At 37.5% G+C, this 25,034-nt stretch overlaps 1 protein-coding gene and 1 non-coding gene across 3 annotated transcripts; one reads left to right on the top strand and one right to left on the bottom strand.

The window, feature by feature from the left end:
- The first annotated feature begins 9,083 nt into the window (after window positions 1-9,083).
- On the top strand, window positions 9,084-9,189 carry LOC112087696. Its single transcript, XR_002900241.1, has one exon. It is a non-coding gene; the product is annotated as a small nucleolar RNA R71 (small nucleolar RNA).
- Window positions 9,190-16,140: 6,951 nt separating this feature from the next.
- LOC18020603 (thioredoxin-like protein Clot) lies at window positions 16,141-17,283 on the bottom strand. 2 transcript variants are annotated; one of them, XM_006403276.2, is made up of 3 exons: window positions 17,020-17,283; window positions 16,646-16,930; window positions 16,141-16,551 (listed from the first exon to the last, which is right to left on the bottom strand). In XM_006403276.2, exons 1-2 carry the CDS (start codon window positions 17,165-17,167, stop codon window positions 16,656-16,658), a joined length of 423 nt encoding a protein of 140 aa, XP_006403339.1. In that variant the 5' UTR covers window positions 17,168-17,283; the 3' UTR covers window positions 16,141-16,551; window positions 16,646-16,655. The 2 variants fall into 2 exon arrangements, with proteins under 2 accessions (XP_006403339.1, XP_006403340.1); XM_006403277.2 differs by having other exon boundaries at window positions 16,180-16,576.
- Window positions 17,284-25,034: the final 7,751 nt, after the last annotated feature.

Below are 25,034 nucleotides of genomic sequence, written 5' to 3'. Positions count from 1 at the left end.
TCAAGGCTTTGGTTCGGCCCACTTTCCCTTGTGCAGAGCTCGGCCCATCTTCTCTTATACACGGCGCGGCCCATTTGAATATTCTTCATGCGGCTCGGTCCAAACTTACTTCCTCCTCACGGTTTGGCTCACTTTTTGTTGTCTGCGGCTCGGCCCACTTACTCTTCCTCTCACGGCTCGGCCCAAGCTACACCCAAAGTCATGGGACGGCTCGGCCCAAACTCTCCTTTCTTTCATGGATTCGGCCTACTATCGTACTTCTTCGCTATAGCTCGGCTCTCACGAACACTTAGTCGTTATGAAGATGGTTTTGTCCGCTTTGGGTTGAGACCGACCCCAACAATCTCCTTGTGCCTGGCAGTGTGGCCTACGCTGTCAGATACAAAGAATCCAAGAACAGGTGGCCCATCGTGCCATATCATAAAAATCCAACTAGATTCGATGCTCGGTGCTATATACCTACAAAAATACCATGGATGCCACGTGCAAGCACGTGATTCTTTCACGTAGGACGGATCAAATTTATCTCCAACAATTTACCCCCCACTCCGCAGATTAGCAAAGCTATCCCGTGATGTGGAAGTTATCCTTGCTGAGTCACCCTGAGACCTGAGGCGCGTGACGCGTTTTTGATGAAGGACACAATGCTTGAGTCATCCGCCGTTGGCAGCATGACCTGGGATCGGGAGCCCGAATGAAAGATGCATTGCATGAGTCAAACACCGTAGGTGAAATGACCTGGTACCATGGACAACAAAAACGTGATGCCTGAGTCACCTGCCGTGGGCAAAGTGACCTGAAGCGGCGGGCACGTAACTTGAACACACAGGGCCTGGCCATCAGTCAGTTTCCTGAAGGGGCGCCGTCCTGTCAGCCAGCAATACTCCGCAGTTTATCCCATAAATATATTCGGTTCTCTAAGAGAGAGCTGTCCACCACAAAGTACCACTGAAACTGGCAGACCGATCCGCAAAAGGAACTAGTCCTAGGCTACAAGATGCAATTCCGATGAGGTTTCCAGTGGACAATTATACTATCTGCAGAGCGGCATGTCCCCAGGTTTTCCGATTAAGGGGTGTCATTCCAGGGCACGACATCAACGAACAGGCTAACCTCCACTGCACTGGTCTAGTCGGGGTAAACACCCCAAATGTCGTAAACCAATTACTTTTAAGAGAATCGGAGAGGTGTGCTCAATAGAGAGATGTCGGGAGAGAAAGCTTCTCTTTCTATTATTCTGGCTAAACCCCTCCTTCTAGGCTAAACTATTTATGGGATTTTTGTTCCTCTTGTGAGGGAAAGTCTCCTACAAAATCGGGAAACGCGTGAAAGCCCAGAAAACACAATAGGAGTGTATTTTCCGAAGGCTCTCCGACACCCAAGTCAAAAACCAACAAAAAAACCACTAAATGGCTAATCGGAGAACAGAAAGAGATCGGAAAACGAGTGAAAGAAAGTGGGCCGAGAGCTCCTGAGAAAGGGGGAGTCAACTCGAGAAGAAAATAATAGTTTGTGAGTTGAAATGCTCCACGGCTTAGGGACCACCATGGAGAGGAAGTGAGGAGATGATCGGAAAACATATCAGAAAGTATGAGATGCTAGGGCTCAAGGGTCTCAAGTATCTATGGAGATAACATGACCTTAAGATAGTTAAATGAGTCATCCCCTCCAAGTTGGAAAGGACAAAATATTTATTAGATTTTACCTGACCTGGATTAGTTACCAGGTTGGTCCGTGGATAGCAAGTCAGGTGGGTTGGTCCATGACCCAGCTTGAATGGGTTCGAATTTAATGCTTGCGTCGCACTTCTGATTGTCTCACCAATTTTCCTTAGCCTGTTCTGCCTGCCAGGAGACTGTTCCTTGGCGCGTCTCTTTTGTCCTTGATGTGAGTGCAGTGGGCAACACAAGTTTTACCTTAGACAAGCTGCAAGTGCACAGAAAATGCAGTAGTATTTAGGGATCGAATCCACAGAGATCTGTGTATTGAGGACTCCTAACTGATGCTAAAAACAATCGTAAACCTAATCTAATAAAAAAGGATTTTGGTTTGTCACTAAATCGAATTATGCATAGAATTAAAAAGCTGGAAATAAAAATCGGTTGAAAACCATATGAAAAACGGTGCTGGGTTCAAGGTACATCTTTAGGGTTCATGTTCTAAAATACAAAGAATTTAGGAAAGGATTTTCTATGACTCTGAAACTAGGATAGACACATGTAAGATTAGCCAACTCTCGTCACCCTAATCATTAAATCACGTGTTCATGGCAATTAACTCTCGCTCTCATGCCAGAACAAGATCATGCTCTGTAGATCGGAATCTATCTCTGCTTACGTATCCTTCGTAGGTAGCTTTCGTCTCCTACGACGGTGACGTCCATAAGATCCAGTTCAGGCTCGGATTAAACCTAGGATCGGATTCTGGGTGATCAATCCAGAATTACCGCCTTGAAATTTGGATGAAAGGGAGAATCATGTTAAAAATCGAAATCTTTTTTCCTAAAAACCTAGATTTCATTTTAACATGGGGTCCCTTTGGATTACCCTTTCACCCAACTAGGTGACTACTCAGACATGGCTGAGGTAGACATCATCATCGGTTTAGAACTAAGAAGAAGAAAGGTAAAAGAAACAAAGTTGCAGAAAAACTTCTCTTATCGAAGACATAGTGGCAATGGAGAGCTTCTACAAATGCATAAAAATAAAACCTAAAACTACAAATAAGTTCTCTCTCAAAGAGAAGAAAGAGGCTATCCTACAAAAGACCTAAAAATGAGTATTTATAGTGTTTCTCCAAGTCTAGGGCGTCTACAGCTTGTAAAATGGGTGCAGGAAGTGTCTTGGGCCTTAGTTGGGCTCCTGAGGTTCGGACATAGGTCCACCAGGGGTGAAATCTCCTGAGCCGCTGTGGGAAGAAGGCTGGCCGCGGGTAAAACACTTGTGCTTGAGTGGACTTGTGTTGATCGGCCTTCAGTGTATTGCTGATATCTTGAGATCTAACCGTTGGATTGCTTTGATTTCAAGTGTGTTGAAAAGCTGGTTTTCTCCTCTACAATGTCTCCAAATTTGGGGATGATCAGACGGTTAGAAAATCTTCATTCATTCAAACTTCTGACGGCCTGAATTTATCTAAAAATGTACTTTTGCTCCAAAATTCACTCTAAAGTCCCAAGTTTCCTGAAAAGTCTTTTAAAACTCCAATACATGGAAAACTCTTATAAAACCTTTAAAAATGAGTAAAAACATCTGCATAAGATACTGAAAGTGATCCATAAAAATGGTCAAAATCAGGTGTTTATCAACTCCCCTAGACTTAAACCTTTGTTTGTCCTCAATCAAAACCAAAGATCTAAACCTGGAAAAGAGGTTTGAAAATCGCAGGAACTAACAAAATCTCAGAGACCATGCTTATAAATCAGAGTTAGTCTTACGCTCAAATCAAGGATAGTCTAGAAAATTCTCACCAAAGCACAAGCATAACTAGTCTGTTGATCCGTCATGCGAAAGTCTACACACTTAAACCTATCCTCCAGTCAACTAGCTCTTACCATTCATTTATAGGTTCCATTGGTTCTCATCAAAAGGAGTTTAGCAAGGCAATCAAGGCTAGGTATTCAAAATGGTTGTTTAGAAGGTGAAGCGTATAGTGTTTAGGGTTACCTTTTTCTGGAGAGACAAGAAATTATGCAAAACAGCAAGAGAGGGTGGAGCTATTGATATCCACAGTTTCCAGCAACACTCTTCTTGCTTTAAGATTCTTGATTTCCCTTCTTCAGGTTCTCCCCATAACTCCCCCAAACTTACATTTTTGTCCAGGTTTTAAAACCAATGCTCAAAATTGAATACTTGCAGCCTTTGCTTTAAATAATTTTGGCTATCCTAGACTCTTTAGGCCTTTAGTTTCCTTTCCTTTCATTCTTTTTCTCTTTTTTTTTTTATTTTTTGTTTTGAAAGGGGAAACCGCCTTTGGATGTAGAGTCTTAGAAAGCATGAAATTTACCTTTAAATTCAAGCATTTTGAGGCACCATTGAGCTTTGATAGATTCTTGATGCTCCACTTTCCCAAATTCTTTCAGTCTTCTTCTTGAGTGACTGAAAACCATGTTGCTCCTCTCTCTCCGGCGTTTTTGCACATATATGTCAACATAAACTAAAGAGAGAATGCATGAGGTTTAAACATGAAGGTGTTGGGTAAAGGGTGTGATACCAGCTAAAGATGAATTGGCCATCTAGGAAAACAGAGAGTGGTAATAATGATGTAAAGATGTCCTAAATGTATATCAAGATGCCTGCTAAAACCAATGATGGGAAAATTAGATGTCAAGATTATGTTCAAGTGAAATGAGCTATCTAATCTGTCAGAAAGAGTCTCAATGAATAAAAATCCTCTGGTGGGAGTTCGTAGTGCAACTACTCTAGCTACCGCCTAGTCTAGTACTAACCACAAAAGAAACTAGCATGTAAAGTCTAGAAGCACATGGGTCTTACTCATCATAGTTTTGTGTCAAACATTCCTGAAAAATACTCAAGATCTTTTAATAAGCATAGAAAATTTTAAAATCACAGAAAAAGATAAGAAACAAAGAAAAATAGATTAATACGGATAGACATCCTCCCCCAGACTTAAATCACACTATCCCCAGTGTGAAAAAGTTGGTGAGAAGATGGTGAAATAAAATCAAAAGAGTCTAAAATGAAAGAAAAAGAAAATGGTGATAGAAACGTGGGTATGATGTGGTGATGGATAGGCGTCTATGTCTCATGGCTGTCATCTGTCTCGGTGGCTGATGAATCATCATCAAACCGGCGGTTCTTCAGTAGTCTCTTCATGCGCCTGTTGATCTTCTCTAGCTGGTCAAGCTTCTTCTTCAAAGCTGCAAAGTCTGCATCACTCCTAGTGGATGCTCTGATCTGAGAAGAACTGGCTCTGGATGAAGATAGTGCAGGCTGAAGTCTCCTGCTGTTTGCAGCTACCTCTCTCTTGGCTTTTGCAGCCAGAAATTGCTTCATGGTTAGAGGTAAGAGTGGAAAAGATGGTAGGAAGTCGCTAGTCTCTGGTTTCCATCCTGGGTCTGAACAATCTCAGAGACGGGGCATTGAATCTGATGGTAGAAGGACCCTGTACTCGGTGGAACTGGTGGAGAACTTGTAAGCAAATCCAATTGGGTCCATCTTGGCCCTAGTGATACTCTTGTCTCTAGAGAACTGAGAAAGATCAAACCAATCCTCTCTAAGAGGTGTCTCAGCTGAAAAATCAACTCCTGCTGCTATCATAAGCGAAGTAATGATGCTCCCAAAAGCTGGTGAGTAGTCCTGACAATCAGATGTAAGCATCTCATGCTTAACCTTCACTAGGTTCTTTGCAATGATACAAGCAAAGCAAGGAAACCTGGGGTGATCTGCGAATGGTAGCTGTAGTGTCACCAACTCTGGCTTAAGGACATTCGCTTGATTGGTTCGCGAAAACACAGTGTGTGCTAGTAGCTTATGAACAGCAGGATGAGAGAGTAATGATGCCTTGGACCTTCCTTTGTCATAAACTCCATAACCCATCAGCTTCTAAAGATCCTCATCTGGATCCTTCTCCAATGCAATCTCATCACAATAAGGCAACTTCAAAGCATCACATAACTCTAAGATAGTAAGAGAGTAAGGATGACCTCCAATAGAGAAGGAGAGTGTGCCATCTAGAGCTCTAGGAGTAGCTCTCTTCTTGTAGCTCAAAGTTGCTGATGGAAGGAACTCCTTGGTGTGGTTCTCATAGGTCTGAAAATTTTGCTCCATGAATGATCTCATTCCAAGTCGTCTATCAAGATACCATATCACATCTTCTCTGATTTCAAGCATCTCAAGAGTTCAGTAGTCAATTGCTGGAGTTGGCTTGATCTTCAGCTTCTCAAGCTGCACCAAGTAGTTGATGTCTGGGTCAATGGCTTTACCAACAAACTTCACTTTTGGCCTAGAGGAAGACTTGACTCTTCGAGGGAAAGATAGCTGAGTGGAGGTTCGCTCAATCTCTCCTGAAAAGATTCTTCTTTGCGCGGCAATGAAGGTGGATAGAGGTTCATCTTCACTCAGTTGTGTCTCGTTCAATGCATCATATGTCTCCTGCGAACGAGGCTTTTTTCGCATGAGGGCTCGTCTTGGTTCGAATCAGTCGAACCTGAGAGAGATCCATGACCAGCAAAAACGAGATTCTCGAGACAAAAGATAAATCAAGCTGCTTTGATATTGATTTTTATAAACAAGGTGTCTTTAGAGATATCACAAACACATTATCATGAAAAACAAGCTGTAAATGCATCAAACATTACAAAATCTGAGGATTTCTGGTCAAGTTCGATATATTGATGTTCAACACATGAGATTTCTGAATCAGGATGTTGTTTATGCTCACTCACATGTAATATAATCTAGTTTTCTATCAACAAGAACCAAACAATCTAGATTTGCAAAGCTGAACCAAACAGATCTCCAAATTTCGATTTGGTCAAAGTCTCAAATCTCAGTTTTTTGAAAAGATCAAATATCTATGGTCTAAGTGTTTAATCATGCAATTAAACTACCCAATAGTTTAGTCTTAAGTCCAAAGACAGTTTCCAATCATCCTAAGGTGAATTTCTACTCATTCTAAGAAAACCCTAAATCTGAGTTCTTAAGAAAAAGTGAGAAATTTGAGCTCATACCTTGATGAAAGTGTTATGTGATGATAGATTTGAAATCTCCTTGGAAAAAAGTGAGGTATGTTCGAAAATTTGGAAAGGATTTGTCAAGTTTGAAATCTGTCTTTTTCTCTAGATCTCCAAACTTGTTGGGGAAGATGAAGAGAAAGACCTTTTTGATCTTTTAAATCCTCTTTTTCTTTTAAAAATATGTTTTTCCTAAGAAAAAATTTATTTTTAAAAGTTAAGAAGACTTACCTGGCGTGTTTAACACGAAAATTATGCTTCGGGAACTTCCTGGTTAAATCCCGTGATAAAACGGGAAATTGAAATTCCGGTTTACGGGAAACAGGGAAAACTCGCCTGGGAGCCAAACGGAGGTCGGCCGCAGGTGGAATGCGTGCGGCCGCGGCAGCGATGGTCTCGGCCGCGGGCGAGGAACCTGGACCGGCGGAGGAGGGCTTGGCCGCGGCTGGATTGATCGCGGCCGCGGTGAATTGTGCTCTAGGAACTCCCGGTTTCTCCCGTTTTCCTGCTTTCTCATCCTATCTTTTTGTATTTTCTGTTTTTTTAATGTTTTTGGTTTTTCTGGGTTTTATGAAAGCCTGAAATGCATAAAAAGAAAAGAAAATCAAATAGAAAATAAATAAAAAGAAATGAAAATCATACCAAATGGGTTGCCTCCTATTAAGCGCTTTTGTTAATGGTCTTTTAGCTAGACTCTTGGCAGGATTAGGATTTAGAAGAAGAGACAGGATCCCTTGAATTAAGAGTCCTTGGAATCCTTCTTAGCCTGAACTTTGGATTTCCGTCATATGGAATCAAAATCTCCTTTCCTTTCTTAAAGATTTTTGAATCCTTGAGGACATGTTTTGTCTTCTCAACAATTCTTTCAAGATTTTCTCTTTCTCTTTGCTGATATCTGGTGGCACCACTATCTTGATCTTCTCAAATCGCCTAGATACAAGTGCTTTTAGTTCTTTCTTGTCCTCCAACACCTTCTCCTTGTCCTTGTCTTTTTGATTTGGAGTTGGGTCTGGTGTGGTCTTATAGAACTTTTTCCTGTCCACATTTAGAAAAACTAAACAGCGATTTGAATGGTCAATAACAGCACCTACAGTGGTTAAGAAAGGGCGACCAAATATCAAAGGTCTGTCTTTGTCTTTGTCCATCTCCAAAACTTGAAAATCGGCTGGGATTGTTTTGTTTTCAATGATCAGTGGCAAGTCCTGGATCATTCCTTCTGAGATGAATCACCAAAGATTATCCTTACTGGAGATGGGAAAAATGTACCTATACCAAGTTTCTCAGCAACAGATTTTGACATGACATTCACATTAGCACCAGAATCACATAAACAATCTGAAAATTCAATTCCAAAGATTAAACAGGTGAATGAGGAACGCCCTGGATCCTTAGACTTTTTGAGTCTTTGGTCAGGCAAGCGTTTGGGTACCTTAACCGGAATGACTCGGCTTCTCTCATGCTTGGTTTCAAAGTCCTTTATGAGATGTTCAGGTGTGAATCTTTCCTTAGAGTCTGCGACAGGTTCTTCCTCCAAAACTGCTGTCATAGTATTGCAGAACTTCTTTGGGTTATCTTCTACTCTTCTTGGTAAAACTCCTGGTTGTCCCTTCATTGAATCTGCAGTTTGACCTATCTGATGTTCCAACTTCTTGACATGGGTCGCAAGAGATTCAAACTTCCCATTCAAGTCATTGTAAATACAATCGATCTTCACCCCCATTTCCCTGAATGACTTCTCATTGCCTTGAGTAGTCTGCATCATCGTTTGTTCAAGCGATTTTACCTGGTTGCTTAGTTGGGAAATGGTTTCTTCTAATGAGCTGGTCTGTGCTTGTTGAGGATTAAATGGTGGTCTTTGTTGGAAATTTCCTCCTCCATAGTTTCCACCTTGAAACTTGTTTTGAAAACTCCTTTGCTGCTGCGGATAGGGCTGATTCTCGGCTCCTTGATTTATGTATGAGAAATTTCTGAAGTTGGCACCAGAGTTCCTGAAGTTGTTGTTGAAAGCTGGACTAAATCGGTTATGATATGCCTGAGCTCCCATAAAATTGATCTCTTTCTCTTGGTACATGCCATCTTCTTCATATCTTCCATCTTCCTCATTTCCTACAGCAGTATCACAAGCATGTATACTCTTGTTTTGAGACTTAAGAAGTTGACTTACCATGCTTTTTAGCTCAGCAATCTCCCTTGATTCATGACTAGTAATAGTCTTCTTTGATCTGTTAACTCAGGGTTGTTGTTGCTGTTAGCTACAGCTAGACTTTTGATGAGTGCTCTCCCTTGTGATATGGTTTTTGAACTGAAATCTCCATTGCTGGCAGTGTCAATAGAAAGTTGATACTTCTGCTGAAGTCCTCTGTAGAAGGTGCTTAGCAGGTTTGCTCCAGAGAAACCATGATGAGGGCAATCTCTCTCATACTCCTTGAATTGCTCCCAGACTTCATAGATTGATTCTATTGGGCTGTGTTGGAAACTTTGTATCTTGTTTCTCAGCTGATTCGATCTTGACTTGGTGTAGAAGTGGTTCAGGAAAGCTGACTTGCATTCTTCTCATGAAGTAATAGAACCAGATGGCATAGATTTTAACCATCTAAAAGCTTTATCACTTAGAGAGAAAGGAAAAAGCTTACACTTCACATAGTCCACAGTTTCTGGAGTTGTTCTCACCATTCCAGAGATTTATTCAAAAAGATCAATGTGGTCCATTGGATACTCCGTAAAGATTCCATGGAATTGGTTCTGCTTCACCAAAGAGCCAATCTGAGGTTTTATCTCATGATTTTCTCTTGGAACAGGAATTTGAATGGTTGATCGATTTTGAAAGTGTTGGTGAGGTGCATCGAAATTGGCAATGGGTCTATTCTGAGGCTGTCTTCTCGCAGGATTGGCAAGCTGTATTGGTCGATTGGCTTCTCTAACAACCGGTGGAACAATTTTTTCGTCATTCCTTCTTCCTTCAACATCGGCCTGGTCTTATCTCCTTTGATTACCAGCGGCTTGAGCAGGATTTAGAGGGACTCGGTTTCCCTCTTCATCGAGTTGTGGCTGTCCATCTTCTTCATGGGCAGCATCTAGGTCATCACCATAAGCTGAATCACGGTCATCATCTCCAATGTGATCCTACTGATCACAGTTTAAAAGATCTTCCCGATGGGCATTAGGATTGGCCATCTTGAGCGTTCTTCGTCTGAGTTTTTTAAGTGCTCTTTCGTGTTTGTCAATCTCGTCTAAGGGCAATACGATTTCGTCAGGATCTCTCCTAGTTTTCATGCACCTGTGAGCAAAGAAAGCAAAGATAAAAAGAGGAGTTAGAAAATCTCCAGCAGAACTCAAAAATCTTGAGGTTTAGGATTGAAATTAGATTAAGAAGTCAAGTCAACAGCGACAGATCCCCGGCAACGGCGTCAAAAACTTGATCTGAGTGCAGTGGGCAACACAAGTTTTACCTTAGACAAGCTGCAAGTTGCATAGCAAACGCAGTAGTATTTAGGGATCAAATCCACAGAGATTTGTGTGTTGAGGACTCCTAACTGATCCTAAAAACAATCGTAAACCTAATCTAATAAAAAGGGGTTTTGGTTTGTCACTAAATCTAATTATGCATAGAATTAAAAAGCTAAAAATAAAAATCGGTTGAAAACTATATGAAAAACGGCGCTGGGTTTAAGGTACATCTTTAGGGTTCATGTTCTAAAATACAAGGAATTTAGGAAAGGATATTCTATGACTCTGAAACTAGGATAGACACATGTAAGATTAGCCAACTCTTGTCACCCTAATCATTTAATCACTTGTTCATGGCAATTAACTCTCACTCTTATGCCAGAACAAGATCATGCTTTGTAGATCGGAATCCATCTCTGCTTACGTATCCTCCGTAGGTAGCTTTCGTCTCCTACGACGGTGACGTCCATAAGATCCAGTTCAGACAACCCAGATACAACACTCTCGTGGCTCGGATTAAACCTAGGATCGGATTCTGGGTGATCAATCCAGAATTACCGCTTTGAGATTTGGATGAATGGGAGAATCATGATAAAAATCGAAATCCTTTTTCCTACAAAACCAAGATGTCATTCGAACATGGGGTCCCCTTGGATTACCCTTTCACCCAACTAGGTGACTACTCAGACATGGTTGAGGTAGACATCATCATCGGTTTAGAACTAAGAAGAAGAAAGGTAAAAGAAACAAAGTTGCAGAAAAACTTCTCTTATCGAAGACATAGTGGCAATGGAGAGCTTCTAAAAATGCATAAAAATAAAACCTAAAACTACAAATAAGTTCTTTCTCAAAGGGAAGAAAGAGGCTCTCCTACAAAAGACCTAAAAATGAGTATTTATAGTGTTTCTCCAAGTCTAGGGCATCTACGGCTTGTAAAATGGGTGCAGGAAGTGTCTTGGGCCTTAGTTGGGCTCCTGAGGTTCGGACATAGGTCCACCGGGGGTGAAATCTCCTGAGCCGTGGTGGGAAGAAGGTTGGCCGCGGGTGAAAGCACTTGTGCTTGACTGGACTTGTGTTGATCAGCCTTCAGTGTATTGATGATATCTTGAGATCTAACCGTTGGATTGCTTTGATTTCAAGTGTGTTGGAAAGTTGGTTGTCTCCTCTACAATGTCTCCAAATTTGGGGATGATCAGACGGTGGGAAAATCTTCATTGATTCAAACTTCTGACGGTCTGAATTTATCTAAAAAAATACTTTTGCTTCAAAATGCACTCCAAAGTCCCAAGTTTTCTGAAAATTTTTTTAAAACTCCAATATATGGAAAACACTTATTAAACCTTTAAAAATGAGTAAAAACATCTGCATAAGATACTGAAAGTGATCTATAAAAATGGTCAAAATCAGGTGTTTATATTAACCTTAAGTTGTTTATATAAAAGCTTAAATGTGAACATTAGAGTTATAAAGATCTATGTAAGCCAAATATATATAAAATTGTAGATTTAAAATGTTAAACAAACAAAATTAACAATATTAATTATAAATATAGCGAATTGTAAAGATTAAAATGCAACAAAAAATATTAAATTTTAAATTTGAAGTTTTGAATAATGAATATGGAGTATAACTATTCAATACTTCAAACTCTTGGAGTATAAAAAACTTCAAATAATGTATGAAGTTTTGAAGTATCGTTTAGAAATGCTCTTCGCTCAAAAATTCAATTATTGGTATCTTTCATCAAACGTTTACCTTCAAATGTCAAATCTTTGAGAAACGACATTTTCACGACATACCAATCTGGTCAATCTGGTTTTTGGAAACATCCCGACCCAGATATATAACTACGCTTGCTTGAAAACTTAGAAATCATTCGCGATAAAAACTTTTTCGTTATGTACAAATGCAAACATAGTATAAATGAAGAACTATCAAGACTTTATTAAATAGAACTGCAATACCAAAATAGTGTAAACCCCAAAGGGTACATATAATATATTTTGCTTAAAATAACTAAAAAGTTTTCAATTTTTGATATACCCAAATCTTTAATGATCTCTGTAATATCATGCTCCAACTCGAATAACTAACCCTCACCTATATCACAGAGGAGACCTGAGTAATTGGATTGCTTAATGAGGACGATCATTCCCGCCTAAATGCAATCATAAATCAATGATCAATTAAATCAATCAATACACTATATGCTAGGATTCTATTAATGTAACATCCCGATTTCCGGTATATGGAAAGGCTTATAAGAATTGATTTGACTACCTATGTCAACAAAGTGCACTTATCTTTTCCGGTCAAGTGTGCTGAGAGAACTCTAGAGTTAAGCGTGCTGATGCTGGAGTAATCTCAGGATGGGTGACCTACCGGGAAGTACTCTGCGGTACCGTGCGAGTGAGGACAAAGCACAGGGAAAGATCATGTGGTGATTGCAGGGACAGTAGACAAGTCTTACGAGCCTTCCGGACTAACGACTCCCGACCGTCAGATAGTGGTGGGCCAACAGGCTTAGAGAGGACGTTGGGCCCACGGGCCTAGAGAGGGTGTTGGACTCACTAGGAGGGACGGTTGGGGGGAGTTAGGATTGATATCACCAGTCCACGTCTGGTTTCTAATAGGGAGGGCGGGATCGGGATGTCACAAGTGGTATCAGAGCCCACCCAACCACGTGTGTGGAGTCGTCATGTGGCCTCACACCGTAATAGGGTAAACGATCCTGGTGCAAGCACTGTGGGAGTAAAAAGGAGAATTCGGGGATGAATTCCTTGGAAGTCGGGGAGAATTGTAACATCCCGATTTCCGGTATATGGAAAGGCTTATAAGAATTGATTTGACTACCTATGTCAACAAAGTGCACTTATCTTTTCCGGTCAAGTGTGCTGAGAGAACTCTAGAGTTAAGCGTGCTGATGCTGGAGTAATCTCAGGATGGGTGACCTACCGGGAAGTACTCTGTGGTACCGTGCGAGTGAGGACAAAGCACGGGAAAAGATCATGTGGTGATTGCAGGGACAGTAGACAAGTCTTACGAGCCTTCCGGACTAACGACTCCCGACCGTCGGACAGTGGTGGGCCAACGGGCCTAGAGAGGATGTTGGGCCAACGGGCCTAGAGAGAGGACGTTAGGTCCACAGGCCTAAAGAGGGCGTTGGGCTCACTGGGAGGGACGGTTGGGGGAATTATGATTGATATCGCCGGTCCACGTCTGGTTCCTAAAAGGGAGGGCGGGATCGGGATGTCACAATTAATATGTTTCTCATTCTTGTAACTTAACCAACTTTCTATTACTTAGTCACTTATTCTCTATACCTAAAGCCATCTAACGATCTCAAAGGTCAACGATTTCGTAGGGTACTAAACAGTAAACACTGAAAATAGAATCATCCAAACAAATTGATTCAAAGAATAACGGGTTACTAGAACATTTATAAATTAGTGTTTTTTTTTTTTATGAATGGCCTTGTAAACATGCATAATTAGCCATGCGAATTGAAGGTAGCACAAAAAACCGAAAAGATCAAGAGCAAAACCAGTCAGTTTATGTATTTAAGACTATGTCCATTAGGGGTTTGGATGGGGTTCTTGGTCCAAGTTCATATGTAAAAACGATTAAAAAAAAAGATAAATCTAATTTCGATGAACCGCTCCTTAGAGCATGTTTATCAAAGAAACCCATGTGAGTTTTTTGATAATTATTATACTAATAAAATTTATTTAAAAAAATTATGGAAGAAAATATCATTGAACCTTAAAAGTTTTCTTTAAGGAAAAATTAATCTTTATCCAATAGAAGGGCGCCATATCATCACAAGGATCGCTCCTTCAGGGATCGATCCTCCTCTTCTAATTTGCCTTTTTGATTAAAATAGACATTTTTATTAGGAGAAACCTAACTTGGTTTTTTTGTAATCATAGTTAGTAGTTAGAGACGAACGAGCCAGTCTCATTAACATGCGTACGTGTTTAATTGGCCAGAATAATATGATTTTTTTTTATTGTTTTTGTCGACCAAAATTTTTTTTCCTCGAACATCTTCATTTTCATCGTAAATTATGTTTGATGCTGGGATTTGAGATCCGATTATGAACGAACGCGAGGGCAGTGCTGATCGATCTCTATTGAAAAACCCTAAAGGAGATCCAAGCTGTGCCGGAGGATGAAGGATACCGAAAAACGGTGGAATCATTTACGAGACATTGTCTCAATGTGTGCAAGGAAGAAGACTGAGAGGCTATCGAGAAGCGGCTTGGTTGTGGTCAAGTCAAAGAAGCACAAGATGAGCTCACACTCATTGGGAAGATGATCGGTCCGTATTCTCTTTCCTTTTTTTTACATCGCTTCGATTTTCATGCGATTGATTTGCTATTTTGGTTTGGTTTTGCAAATGTAGAATGAGATTTAGGATTAGAATTTTACTTTGCATATCTAGTTAAGAAAGAAAGTATGAACATTTGGACTATAAGATTAATTTGTTTCCAAGAAATGTGTTTGAAAAAATGAAATGTAGAGGCTTTGTAAATCGTTAGGGTAGAAAAACTGGACACAGAGCACTGCAAAGATGACCTCTTTATTGGCTATCAAGTTAGTGGGAAGAAAGTATGAGTTAATGTACATTGAATCCCAAGCCAAAATTGAAATGCAAGTAAGGGAATGCAAATTTTGTTGTATTAGTATTTGCTAACTTAGCCGTATGTGTGAAAGTTTGCATTTTTCACTTAAGATTGGAACGGTTTTTGCTTCAGTGTCACATAGCTATGGTTTTGTTCTAAAATTGGTGTTCCTGCTTTGCATTTATCTGCACGTTAGTGTTAATGCTTATGAAACTCTTTTTCAATTTTCATGTTACTTTGTGTATTTGTATTTGCTAACTTAGGCAAATGTGTGAAAGTTTGCATTAGTTCACATAAGATTTGAATGGTTTTTGCTTCAATGTCACATAGATGTTGATTTGAACGGTTTTTTGCTTCAATGTCACATAGGGTCAGTTTTGGATTTTTGTTAGTTGGGTTGGGATGAGATGTTATCAATTATGCTTGGAGATGAAAAGGAAGAGGTGAATAAAACAAAACAAGGTGGTGGGATTGATGAGTTTATGGAGAAGATGTTCGGAAAGATTGAGAAAGATGGAAGTTACTTGGAGCGGATTATAGACGAGTATGTGTTTGGAAATTTTCTTGAGGATCTGTTAACTGTTAAGAACTAAACTGAGAGAGAAAGCTGAGAAGGAAGAGAATGAGATTTCTTCATGGTTCACTAATGGAGACCTTGAAGCCGAACTCGGTGTTGCAGAAGAAAAGAAGGAAGAGAAAAAGACACTAAGAAGAAGAAGAGTTCAATGAAGGTAAATTTGGAGAGGAGTGAACAAGAACCAACTGTGTGTATCTGTTTTCGTGTTCTTGGACCAAATATTTTTTTCCTAGAATTGGATTGGTGGACTTTGTGTGTATCTGTTTTGTTATGTTTTTTTTTTTCTTTTTTTAATAGAAATCAAACAATGTAGATACTTAAAACTTTGTTTTTATAATAAAATAAAAAAGATTATATACTCAAACATAGTTAATATGCCTTGTTAATTTTGAAGTAGAGAATTTGCATGTTTAATGTCAATTATAAACTAGTAAACACCAAAGTCTTTTCATTTATTAAGATCATAAAATATTAGAAGTTCTTTAAACTTATTGTAATACAATATAAATTTAGTTTTATAAAATATAGTACGTTTAAAATTATTAACAAAATAAATTAAAAGTTAAAATTAATGATTTATAAAAATAATATTTTTTTATTTTTAAGAACTCTTAAATGAAGTTTACCAATGGAGGAAAAAAATTTGAGATTTTCAACTATTCATAAATTAAAATAATAATAAAAAACTTTTATGGACCCTAAGGAAAAGTTCACTTATTGACATGCTCTAACGATCTCAACCCAAAAAAAAAACGAAATCTTTAGATCTCTCAGACCCCTAAACATCTACACAATCACAAATCTAGAACGAGTCTTTTATTTAGTCGAGAAGCTACAGTGTGTAACAATACATTGAGCAAGCATCATACGAAATCGTACAAATCGAAACTTCCGGTCGCATTCTTTCACATTGTTAATGATTTATTAGAGACTGAAACAACAGAAGATTAGATAATCATATATGGAAGAAACCTGATCGTCGATCCCATTAAAGAAAACACTAGATTCCACAATGGACTTTAATTTCCTCACAAAACCTATACCATCAGAAATCTAGAGCGAGTCTATTATTCAGTCAAGACGCTGGCACATGCAACGATACATCGAGCAAGAATTATACGAAACCGAAACTCCCGGTCACATTCTCCTTCACGTTGTGAAATATTATTGGAAAAAACAACAGAAGATTATAGATTCATATATGTAAGAAACCTGATCATCGATCCAGCAATAGTCCCTGAAAACACATGACAATATCAATCAATTGTATATAAGGATAAACCTAAACAAGATAACAGATTCGCACCATCATCGAATCATGTCGACGGCGCAGCGGAATCTGAGGGCGCAAGAAGCGGGAGAATCAAGCGAGGAACATGAGCTTGATGATCCTCAAGACGACCCTTAACACAATCTCCATCCCAGCGAACAAGAGTTGGCACTCCGGTGAGCTTAAACCGAGGATCAACTCTCCAAGGATGAGTCGGATTCCTCCATGTCGGTCTATCTCCGGCGTAAGCCCGAATGAGATTCACCTCCTCCGGCGATTCCTCTAGAGTCTTGAGTATCACAGGCTCAGCTCTAACGCAATCTGATTATTAATTTGTCCAAAACCATTAGATCAAAAGATGTAATCGAAGTTTGGTGAAAATTTGGAAGAAATCGGAAGCCCAAACGGACCTGGACACCAGCTGCGGTTGGTGGTGGGATCGTTGTCGGCGAGGAAGAGTATGAAATTGATCTTGGTACGGTTTGTTTCGTCTGATTTTAGTTCTTCTAACACCGATTCAAAGGTTGAAGGATTCGCGTCCCATTTCTTCATCGTCATCTTCGGTTTTTCACTCCCTACCCTGACGACTTTCGATTTCTATAGCTATTTTCGTTATTCGTATTCGTTTTTGGACCAATGGAAGACTTATTCGTAATGGACCGCTTTACTGGCCCATCTTTCTTGAAATTTTTCAAAAGTGTAATATAAATTGGACGATAGATGGATAATTATCCTATCAACGTCTCAAATATTTACCGATTTTGATGTGCATTATTATATGTATTTTTACTTACTATAAATATGTAAGCAGTGTTATAATAAGAAGATAAGATAATAAGAAGCAAAATCATTATCTCTTCCCCTTGCTCTCTTTCCACTTACCTTCTCGTCTCTCTCTCTAGTCAATATACATATACATATATATATTTATATAATACACTTCTCACCCTATATATAGTTATTGGTTATAGTTTATAATATGTTCAGCATAATCGTCTTACTATACCGAAAAGGTGAGGTTTATATTATGTTTGATTGGTTTATATTTATATGCTTTGGTCGGGATGATAGGCATTGCCTTCTCCGAACCAATTATTATAATAGACTATACCTTCACGATCATATAATCATATGGTAGATTATGTCTTCTCAGATCAAATTTATGGCTGGTTTATGATCATATGGTAGATGTCTTTTCAGATCACTGCCTCTATATAATAAATGTCTCGAAGACATTTATGAAAAGTTCCAAAAAAACTATTTGAAAAAAAATGTCTAGAAGACATTTAAGAAAAATTCCTGAAAAACTAAGAAAAAGATATTATATCCAAAGAACATATTTGAAAGAAAAAAAATGTCCCAAAAACATATATGAAAAATTTTGTGAAAAACTATATGAAAAATATATATTTAGAAGATATATATGAAAGTGTTCTTGAAGAACTACTTAATAACTTTCGTCCAAAAAACAAATATTTATTTTAATCAATTTTATTTAATATTTGTATATTATTATTTACTATATGGAAGACTCGACTCCTCTATTGCTTAAATTCCGTTTTTAAATTTATTATATATTTTTAATTATATGAAAGAACCACATGAATTTCGAAGACATATTTATAAGAGTTTCCGAAGAACTACATAAATAAAAATGTCTAAAAGACAAATTGTTGTAAAAAAAAGCACATCATTTTCATCCAGAAGATGATTGGTTTAATTATAGTTTTTTTAATTTATGTTTAGTATTGTTTAATTGTTAATATGTTTAACTATTTGATTTATTTTTTTGTTAATTAAATATGTGAGTTCCAAAAAAACTATTATAATTTAAAAAAATTTGAGCATCAGAAGACCCACTTGTTCAGAAATAGAAAACGCTCCAAAAAAGCTAGACAATCTGGAAGAGCTAGAGGCTCCGAAAGAATTAAAAACTCTCAAAAGAATTAAAAAGCTCTACAAACTAAAAAGCTTCAGAAACTAAAAGCTTTATAAGAGCTAAAAAGTTCTAATAGTTTTACAAGAATTAAAAGCTCTAGAAGAGTTAAAAGCTTCAGAAATTTCAAAAGTTTAAAGCTCCAGAAGACTTAGGAGATGCAAAAGTTTTATGAATTAAAAACTCTAGAAGAGTTAGAAGTTTTGGAAGAGCTAAAAATTTATGCAAAGTTAGAAGTTCTTGAAGAGAGAAATTCAAAGATAATGGAAAGCTCCAAAAGAGCAAAGTGCTTCCGATAAATAGAACGCTCCAGAAGAGCTAGATGTTCTAAAAGAACGAAACGCTCCAGCAGAGCGAAACATTCTAAAAAAGTACATGATGGAGACATGCATAAAGATGGCAAAATTGTATAAGATAGTAAACCTAAAGTTTACTAGTATATAATATAACCGGTTTAAACAACCCGATGTAATAATGGTATTGAGAATTTATTAAGAAAAAACACGAAGTTTTTCACACATAGCATGTCTTGTTGAAAATAAAAATGAGACCATCATGAGAGATGTATCACCATATTTTTTAATGAATTCATTAGATATGATGGTTGGATTTATTTAAACAGTCCCCAAATTAAACCCGAATAGGTGAAAATTAGTTCAAGATGATTGGCAAGAAAAGCCATCATCAGAGGGGGTATTAAGAGTCCACTAAAGGATTTGATGCATAATACAAGGCCCAAAGATGAGTTATTTGGATATGTTTTGATCCTAAAATTGGATTCATTTCGAGATGGATGAACTTGTAATCATCATCTCGAGGGGGAGAATTAGAGAATCCTACATCAAAAATAGTGGGACATCATGAAGATTATAAAGTGATCCAGAAGATTGCGAGATCAACAATGGTGAAATTTCTCCATGTTTTGGTATGGAAGAGCTAATGAATGAGAAAAATGAATTATCATTATGGATCCTCGTATAAATGATTTTGAACCTGAAGTTCAAAGGATAATTTATTTGTAAATGCTAGACATACAATGAAAGAAAATCTCAATTCTAGCTCAAAATGCTCCAAGAATATGTCCCTGAAGGAAGATTTATCAATAAAGAGTCTAGGGCACGTAATAAATGTGATAGGCTACTTTGGTTTCAAATATAAGATCCTTAAAAGGAAGAAAGCAAATATATGTTAAAAAGGGGATAAATCTCCTAAAGAGATCCGTTGATATGGTTAATAATAAAATCAGGTACCTGAATGATATCATTGATAATTATAAAGAGATCTCAATTAAACTATATCATTACGTGAAATGAGGGAACCAAAGACAAAATAACTGTCGATAATAAATAAGATAGCGCGCGATTTGATATGAATGAGGATCATAAATCTACCTCTGTGGATGAGTGTAGAAAGTGAAAATATTGGCCAAAGAGTGAAAATGCAATCAAGTCTATACTAAGTTCATATGAAAAATGAGAAATTTTTGGACCAGCAGTCTAAACGTTAAAAGTAATATCAAGTCTGGCAGAAAAAGAACGACTTGAATTATGCCTTATAGATGTGGTGACATTTTTAAATAGAAAATCCCTGAAGGATTTTATCCCTGAAGGATTTAATCCATGAATGATTAAAAATGTTAGAATTCTGTTCCCGGGAACTCTACTTGATGAAGTATATGTTGCATAGAGCTTTATAATTTTAGTAAATGTTAAACAATAGATGGATCCAAGAAAGTGATCCTTGATTTAGTCATAGGATATTCTGCCTTTTTAGGAATTATGTTCATTTTGTTTTGCAGGTATCCTAATTGATTTCTCATCTCAAAAGATTCCAGCAGGATCTAACATATTCCCACTAAGCATTTTAAAGAAAATGCTATCTGATTCTCTCTTCAAAATATCATGAACTTGAAGTTCATATAACTTGGAAATACTCCACAAAAATAATTTTTCTGAAGAATAAAAATTCATTGGAGTATAGTAAATGAAGCAATGTACAGTTACAAGGGGGAGGACGATTGACTCTAAAATTCTCCAAAAGAGAATGAAAATTAGAGAATAAAATAAAAGAAATCCAGAAGAATTAATAAAAGAAAATATCGTAGGACTCATAATAATTACACCTGAAGATGTAATGTCATTCGAGATCGAATGAGTCTTTATTTGAATACAATGAGAAAAATTAAGTCACAAGACATAAAGTCCAGTTTGTGATACAAATTTTTTAACAAAGACCAGAATTGATGTTCTTCGGTCATGGATATAATAACATTCAGTAATGTGTTGATTAAAATCCCAGAAGGATCAAGGATGCCTGAAGCATCTAAAAAAAATGTTTAGTCATGGGAAGAGTTTGACTAACTCGATTAATGGACCAGAAGTTCAAGGATCCGAGAATGACGATTATACGAGTTTGTTCTCTAAGGATCTACTAATAAAGATCTCAAAAAGATGGTGTATATAATTAGAATGCATATCCTTAAGATGATGCTTTCAAGGGGAGAATTATGATAATATGTGTGGCTGTACTCTTTTTTTCCTTATTATGGTTTTTATCCCAATGGGTTTATCCATGAAGAGGTTTTTAACGAAGCAGAAAAGAAAACACAAAAAGATAAACCCTTAAAGAAGAGTACTTCCAGAATAAGTATTATGAAACGCGTGGATGCATTTTTTTCCCTGTCATGGTTTTTACTCCACTAAATTTTTCCATGACAAAATTTTTAGCAAAGCATCAAAGAATACGCAAATGATAGATATCCAAAAGTTCAAAAGAGAGTACAACAATTTCAGTGACGTACAAGTCAAGAATCATATATCGGAAAGAAAGGTTCATCAATCCGAATAACAGATTTATAAAGAGAAGATTATATCCATCTTTTCAAAAAGAAATTATGTGATAGATAGTTATAGGGAAGTGTTAGAAATGGATAATTATCCTATTACCGCCTCAAATACTTACCAACTTTGATGTGTATTATTTTATGTATTTTTACTTACTATAAATATGTAAGCAGCGTTGTAATAAGGAGATGAGATAATAAGAAGCAAAATCATTTTCTCCTCCACTTGATCTCTTTCTACTTACCTTCTCGTCTCTCTCTCTTTTGTCAATATACATATATATTTATATAATACACATATCTCACCTTATATATAGTTACTGGTTATAGTTTATAATATTGGGAAAATCGTAAAAAAAAAAACCATCAAGTTCTAAAAATAGGCCAAAAAATAGGAATTCCTATGATGGTTGTTCAAAACATTATGTTTTCTTGACTTCAAACTTAAAACATAAAGTTTGTTTGATCCAACCAAGAAAGCATGTTATTAATTTCTAAAATAGAATGATTAAACGAGATTTGAACCGTTTAAAGGCACAGTCAAACGAGAGGACGTCGTTTTATTTCTTCTTCTTTATACCCCCAAATCAAAAAATCTCCAATTCACATCTCATAAACTCTAAATCCCTAAATCGATTTCAAATCCTCCAAAAATCATTGTTTTCTTCTTCTCCTACAACAAATGAGTTCCAGTCCTGACCAGTGTATTTTGTGTGCCCACTGTGGATTACTTTCGCTGCACAAAGCAGATTTAGCTGTATAGTTTTATCAAGTTTGATAACATGTATTAACACTTTTATTGGTTTGATGATGCTGGCAAGGGTTAGCAGATCGCGAATAATTTTCAAATTATAAAACTCTAGAATACTATAAATGCACAATCGTGCGGTATAGTACTTCAGGTGTCGATCCATAGGGAGGATGTGTAATCTGCAGAAATTTCAAACTGGGATAAATAAGCGAAATAATAAACTTAAGGGGGTTTTGGTTTGGTTTTGGGTTTTTACGGGAAAAGAAAAGATAAAATAAAACTAGACCTAATGCTAAACTAAATCGACTAAAGACTAAAAATGAGAAAAAATTGATTTGCAAAGGACAATCTATGGGATGCTCAATTCAAACTAGGGTTCTAAACTCATAGGGGGCGACGCAGACTTCCTCTATTTACTCTAATCGATATCTAAGTATCTTCCTACTAGTCTCAGGTACAATATCTTAATCTATTTCTAAGATCTGTATGGAACTAGAATAGGCACTTATATGGCTATCCAACTCTCGTCATCTTAACCAACTAATCACTTAACCTCGACAAGTAGCTTTCGTCTCTTGCCGCGAGTAAGATCATGCATTAATAATGCAATTTGTTTTTGCTCACATCTTTTCTATAGGTAGCTTTCATCTCGTACAACGAATATGCTCTTCTAAAGCTATTTCCGGCAATCTGATACATCACTCTCGTGGCTCTAATCAATCATAGGTTAAGAGATAAGTTCATGACTCTAGCATCATGCATTAGGTTCAACTTAGAAGAGATGAGATCTAGAATATGGTTGAAAAAAACTAGCAATCCCTATCGAACATATGTGTCCCTTCGATGGGTCCTTAAAACTCAACTACTAAACTCCTCTAGCATGATGCAGGAAAAGATAACAAGTATGAAAGATGCATATAACTGAAAATAGTATAGTGTAGATAGATAAAAAGAAAAGAAAGAGATAAGTCAAAAGGTTCAAGGGAAGAATCCCTCTCTCATTCGCCTAACCCTAAGAAAAAAAAGTTTGGTAGCTCAAAACTTATTATAGGAGCACACACCCGATTAGAGCTGCTAAAAAATGTATGTCTAGGTCCTAAGGTCTTCTAGGTCTTTTTTAGGGCTTCTGCAAAGAGAAATGACGAAATTGGCTTGATGTTGGGCCTTCAGGCTGAGTTATATTGCACCGCGGGTGAGGGTCTTCCGGGACTGGTGAAATCATGCTTCATCACGGGTGAGAAGTGTGGGGTGTGGACAGAAGGTTTTGCCGCGGGTCAGCTGAAGTTCAAACCGGTTGACATGGCAACTTGATCTTAATGTAACTTTTGATTGCACCGTTGGATTGTCCTGAAGTAAAGTGCTATAGAAATTCAGCTGGATCCTCTTGAATATATCCAAATTTGAGCTGGATCAGACGGTGAGAATGTCTTTCTTTGAAACTGAACTTCTGATGGTTTGACTCTAAGCTAAAAATGTGGATTTCCTCCATTTTGTCATGTTTTTCCCTAAGTTTTCTGAAAAGAGTCTTGAAACTACAAATATAGAAAAATAGTAATAAAGACTCTTAAAACTAATTAAAACCTTTGAAAAAGCATTTGAAATCAATAGTGAAAATGAGTACAAATACGGTGTTATCAACTCTCCCTGACTTAAACCTTTGTTTGTCCTCAAACAAAACAAGAACTAAGCTTGGAAAAAGCTTTAGGCAGTAATCATTGGGAACTCAAAATCATCCGGAACCATACTCCTAGACCATAATTAAGCACAAAGCATCAATCAGATGTAGCCTAGAAAATTCTCTCTAGCTTAACTAGTCTGTTAATCCGTCATACGAAAATCTACACACTTAGAATTAACTTCCAGTTAACTAGCTCTCTACATTCATTAAGATAGGTGTGAGTTCTCAAGAAACATATCATCCAGGGTAGACGGCGTTTGGTAATGGAAAAGGTTATTTAAGTGGTGGAGTTAAAGTGTTTAGGGTTACCTTTTAGCTTCCGGAGGATGCAAGATATTATGCAAAATTGCAAGAGAGAATGGATCTGTTGGTGTCCACAGCTTCTAGTCACTTCTCCTTGCTATACAAGTGTTATACATCTCTCCTTCTTTGATCTTATTTGTAACTCCCCCATACTTAGACTTTTTTGGGACTCATTAGGAAAACTCTAAGTCTCTCAAATAATGATCAGTAGAGCCCCTGGAACTCATGGCATACCATTAGACTTATCTTAGGCAATTCCTTTCACTTTCTTTCTTTTTCTTTTAATGTATCGATTTTTTTTTTAAAAAAAGGGGAAACCCATTTTTGATAGAGAAAGAGTCTAAGGTTCGATCATATACTAAATTTTCGAGTTTCCAGGATTTAATGATGCTCTTCGGGAATCTCCTCCACCAATAAGATACAGTCTTCATCTTCAGTGACTAAAAACTATGTTGTTCCTTTTCTCTCCAACGTTTTGCACATTTCTGCATATAAGACAATAAAGAAACAAGAGTGCATGTGGTCTGAAAAAGAGAGGGCAATGTGGGGAACTAGCTAAAGATAAACTAGCCATTCAGGATCAACAGAGAGTGATAAACAGGATAAGAAGTCATGAATGTATGATTCGCTTCCCTGGTCTAATACATTTAATGAGAAATTAAGTCAAGACTAAGTCCAAATAAATAGAGCTAGTATGTCCTGTCAGAAAGAATCTCCGTGGATAGAAGTTCTCTGGTGAGAGTTCGCAATACAAGAATTCTAGCTACCGCCTAGTCTTGGGCTAAACCTTGAATGAGCTATCATAAAAGGGTGGTGTAGAAGCAAGCTGGTTGGTTATCATCACATATTTTTGTCATAATTTCCTCAAATGTATTTGTACTTTGAAAACACATTTTGGAAAATGAAAATTTTTTG

Source organism: Eutrema salsugineum, unplaced genomic scaffold (genome assembly GCF_000478725.1).
Source record: "Eutrema salsugineum unplaced genomic scaffold, Eutsalg1_0 scaffold_17, whole genome shotgun sequence".
NCBI lineage: Eukaryota > Viridiplantae > Streptophyta > Magnoliopsida > Brassicales > Brassicaceae > Eutrema > Eutrema salsugineum.
Note: the sequence above shows the minus strand (reverse complement) of the source record. Positions and strands in the feature narration are given on the sequence as shown.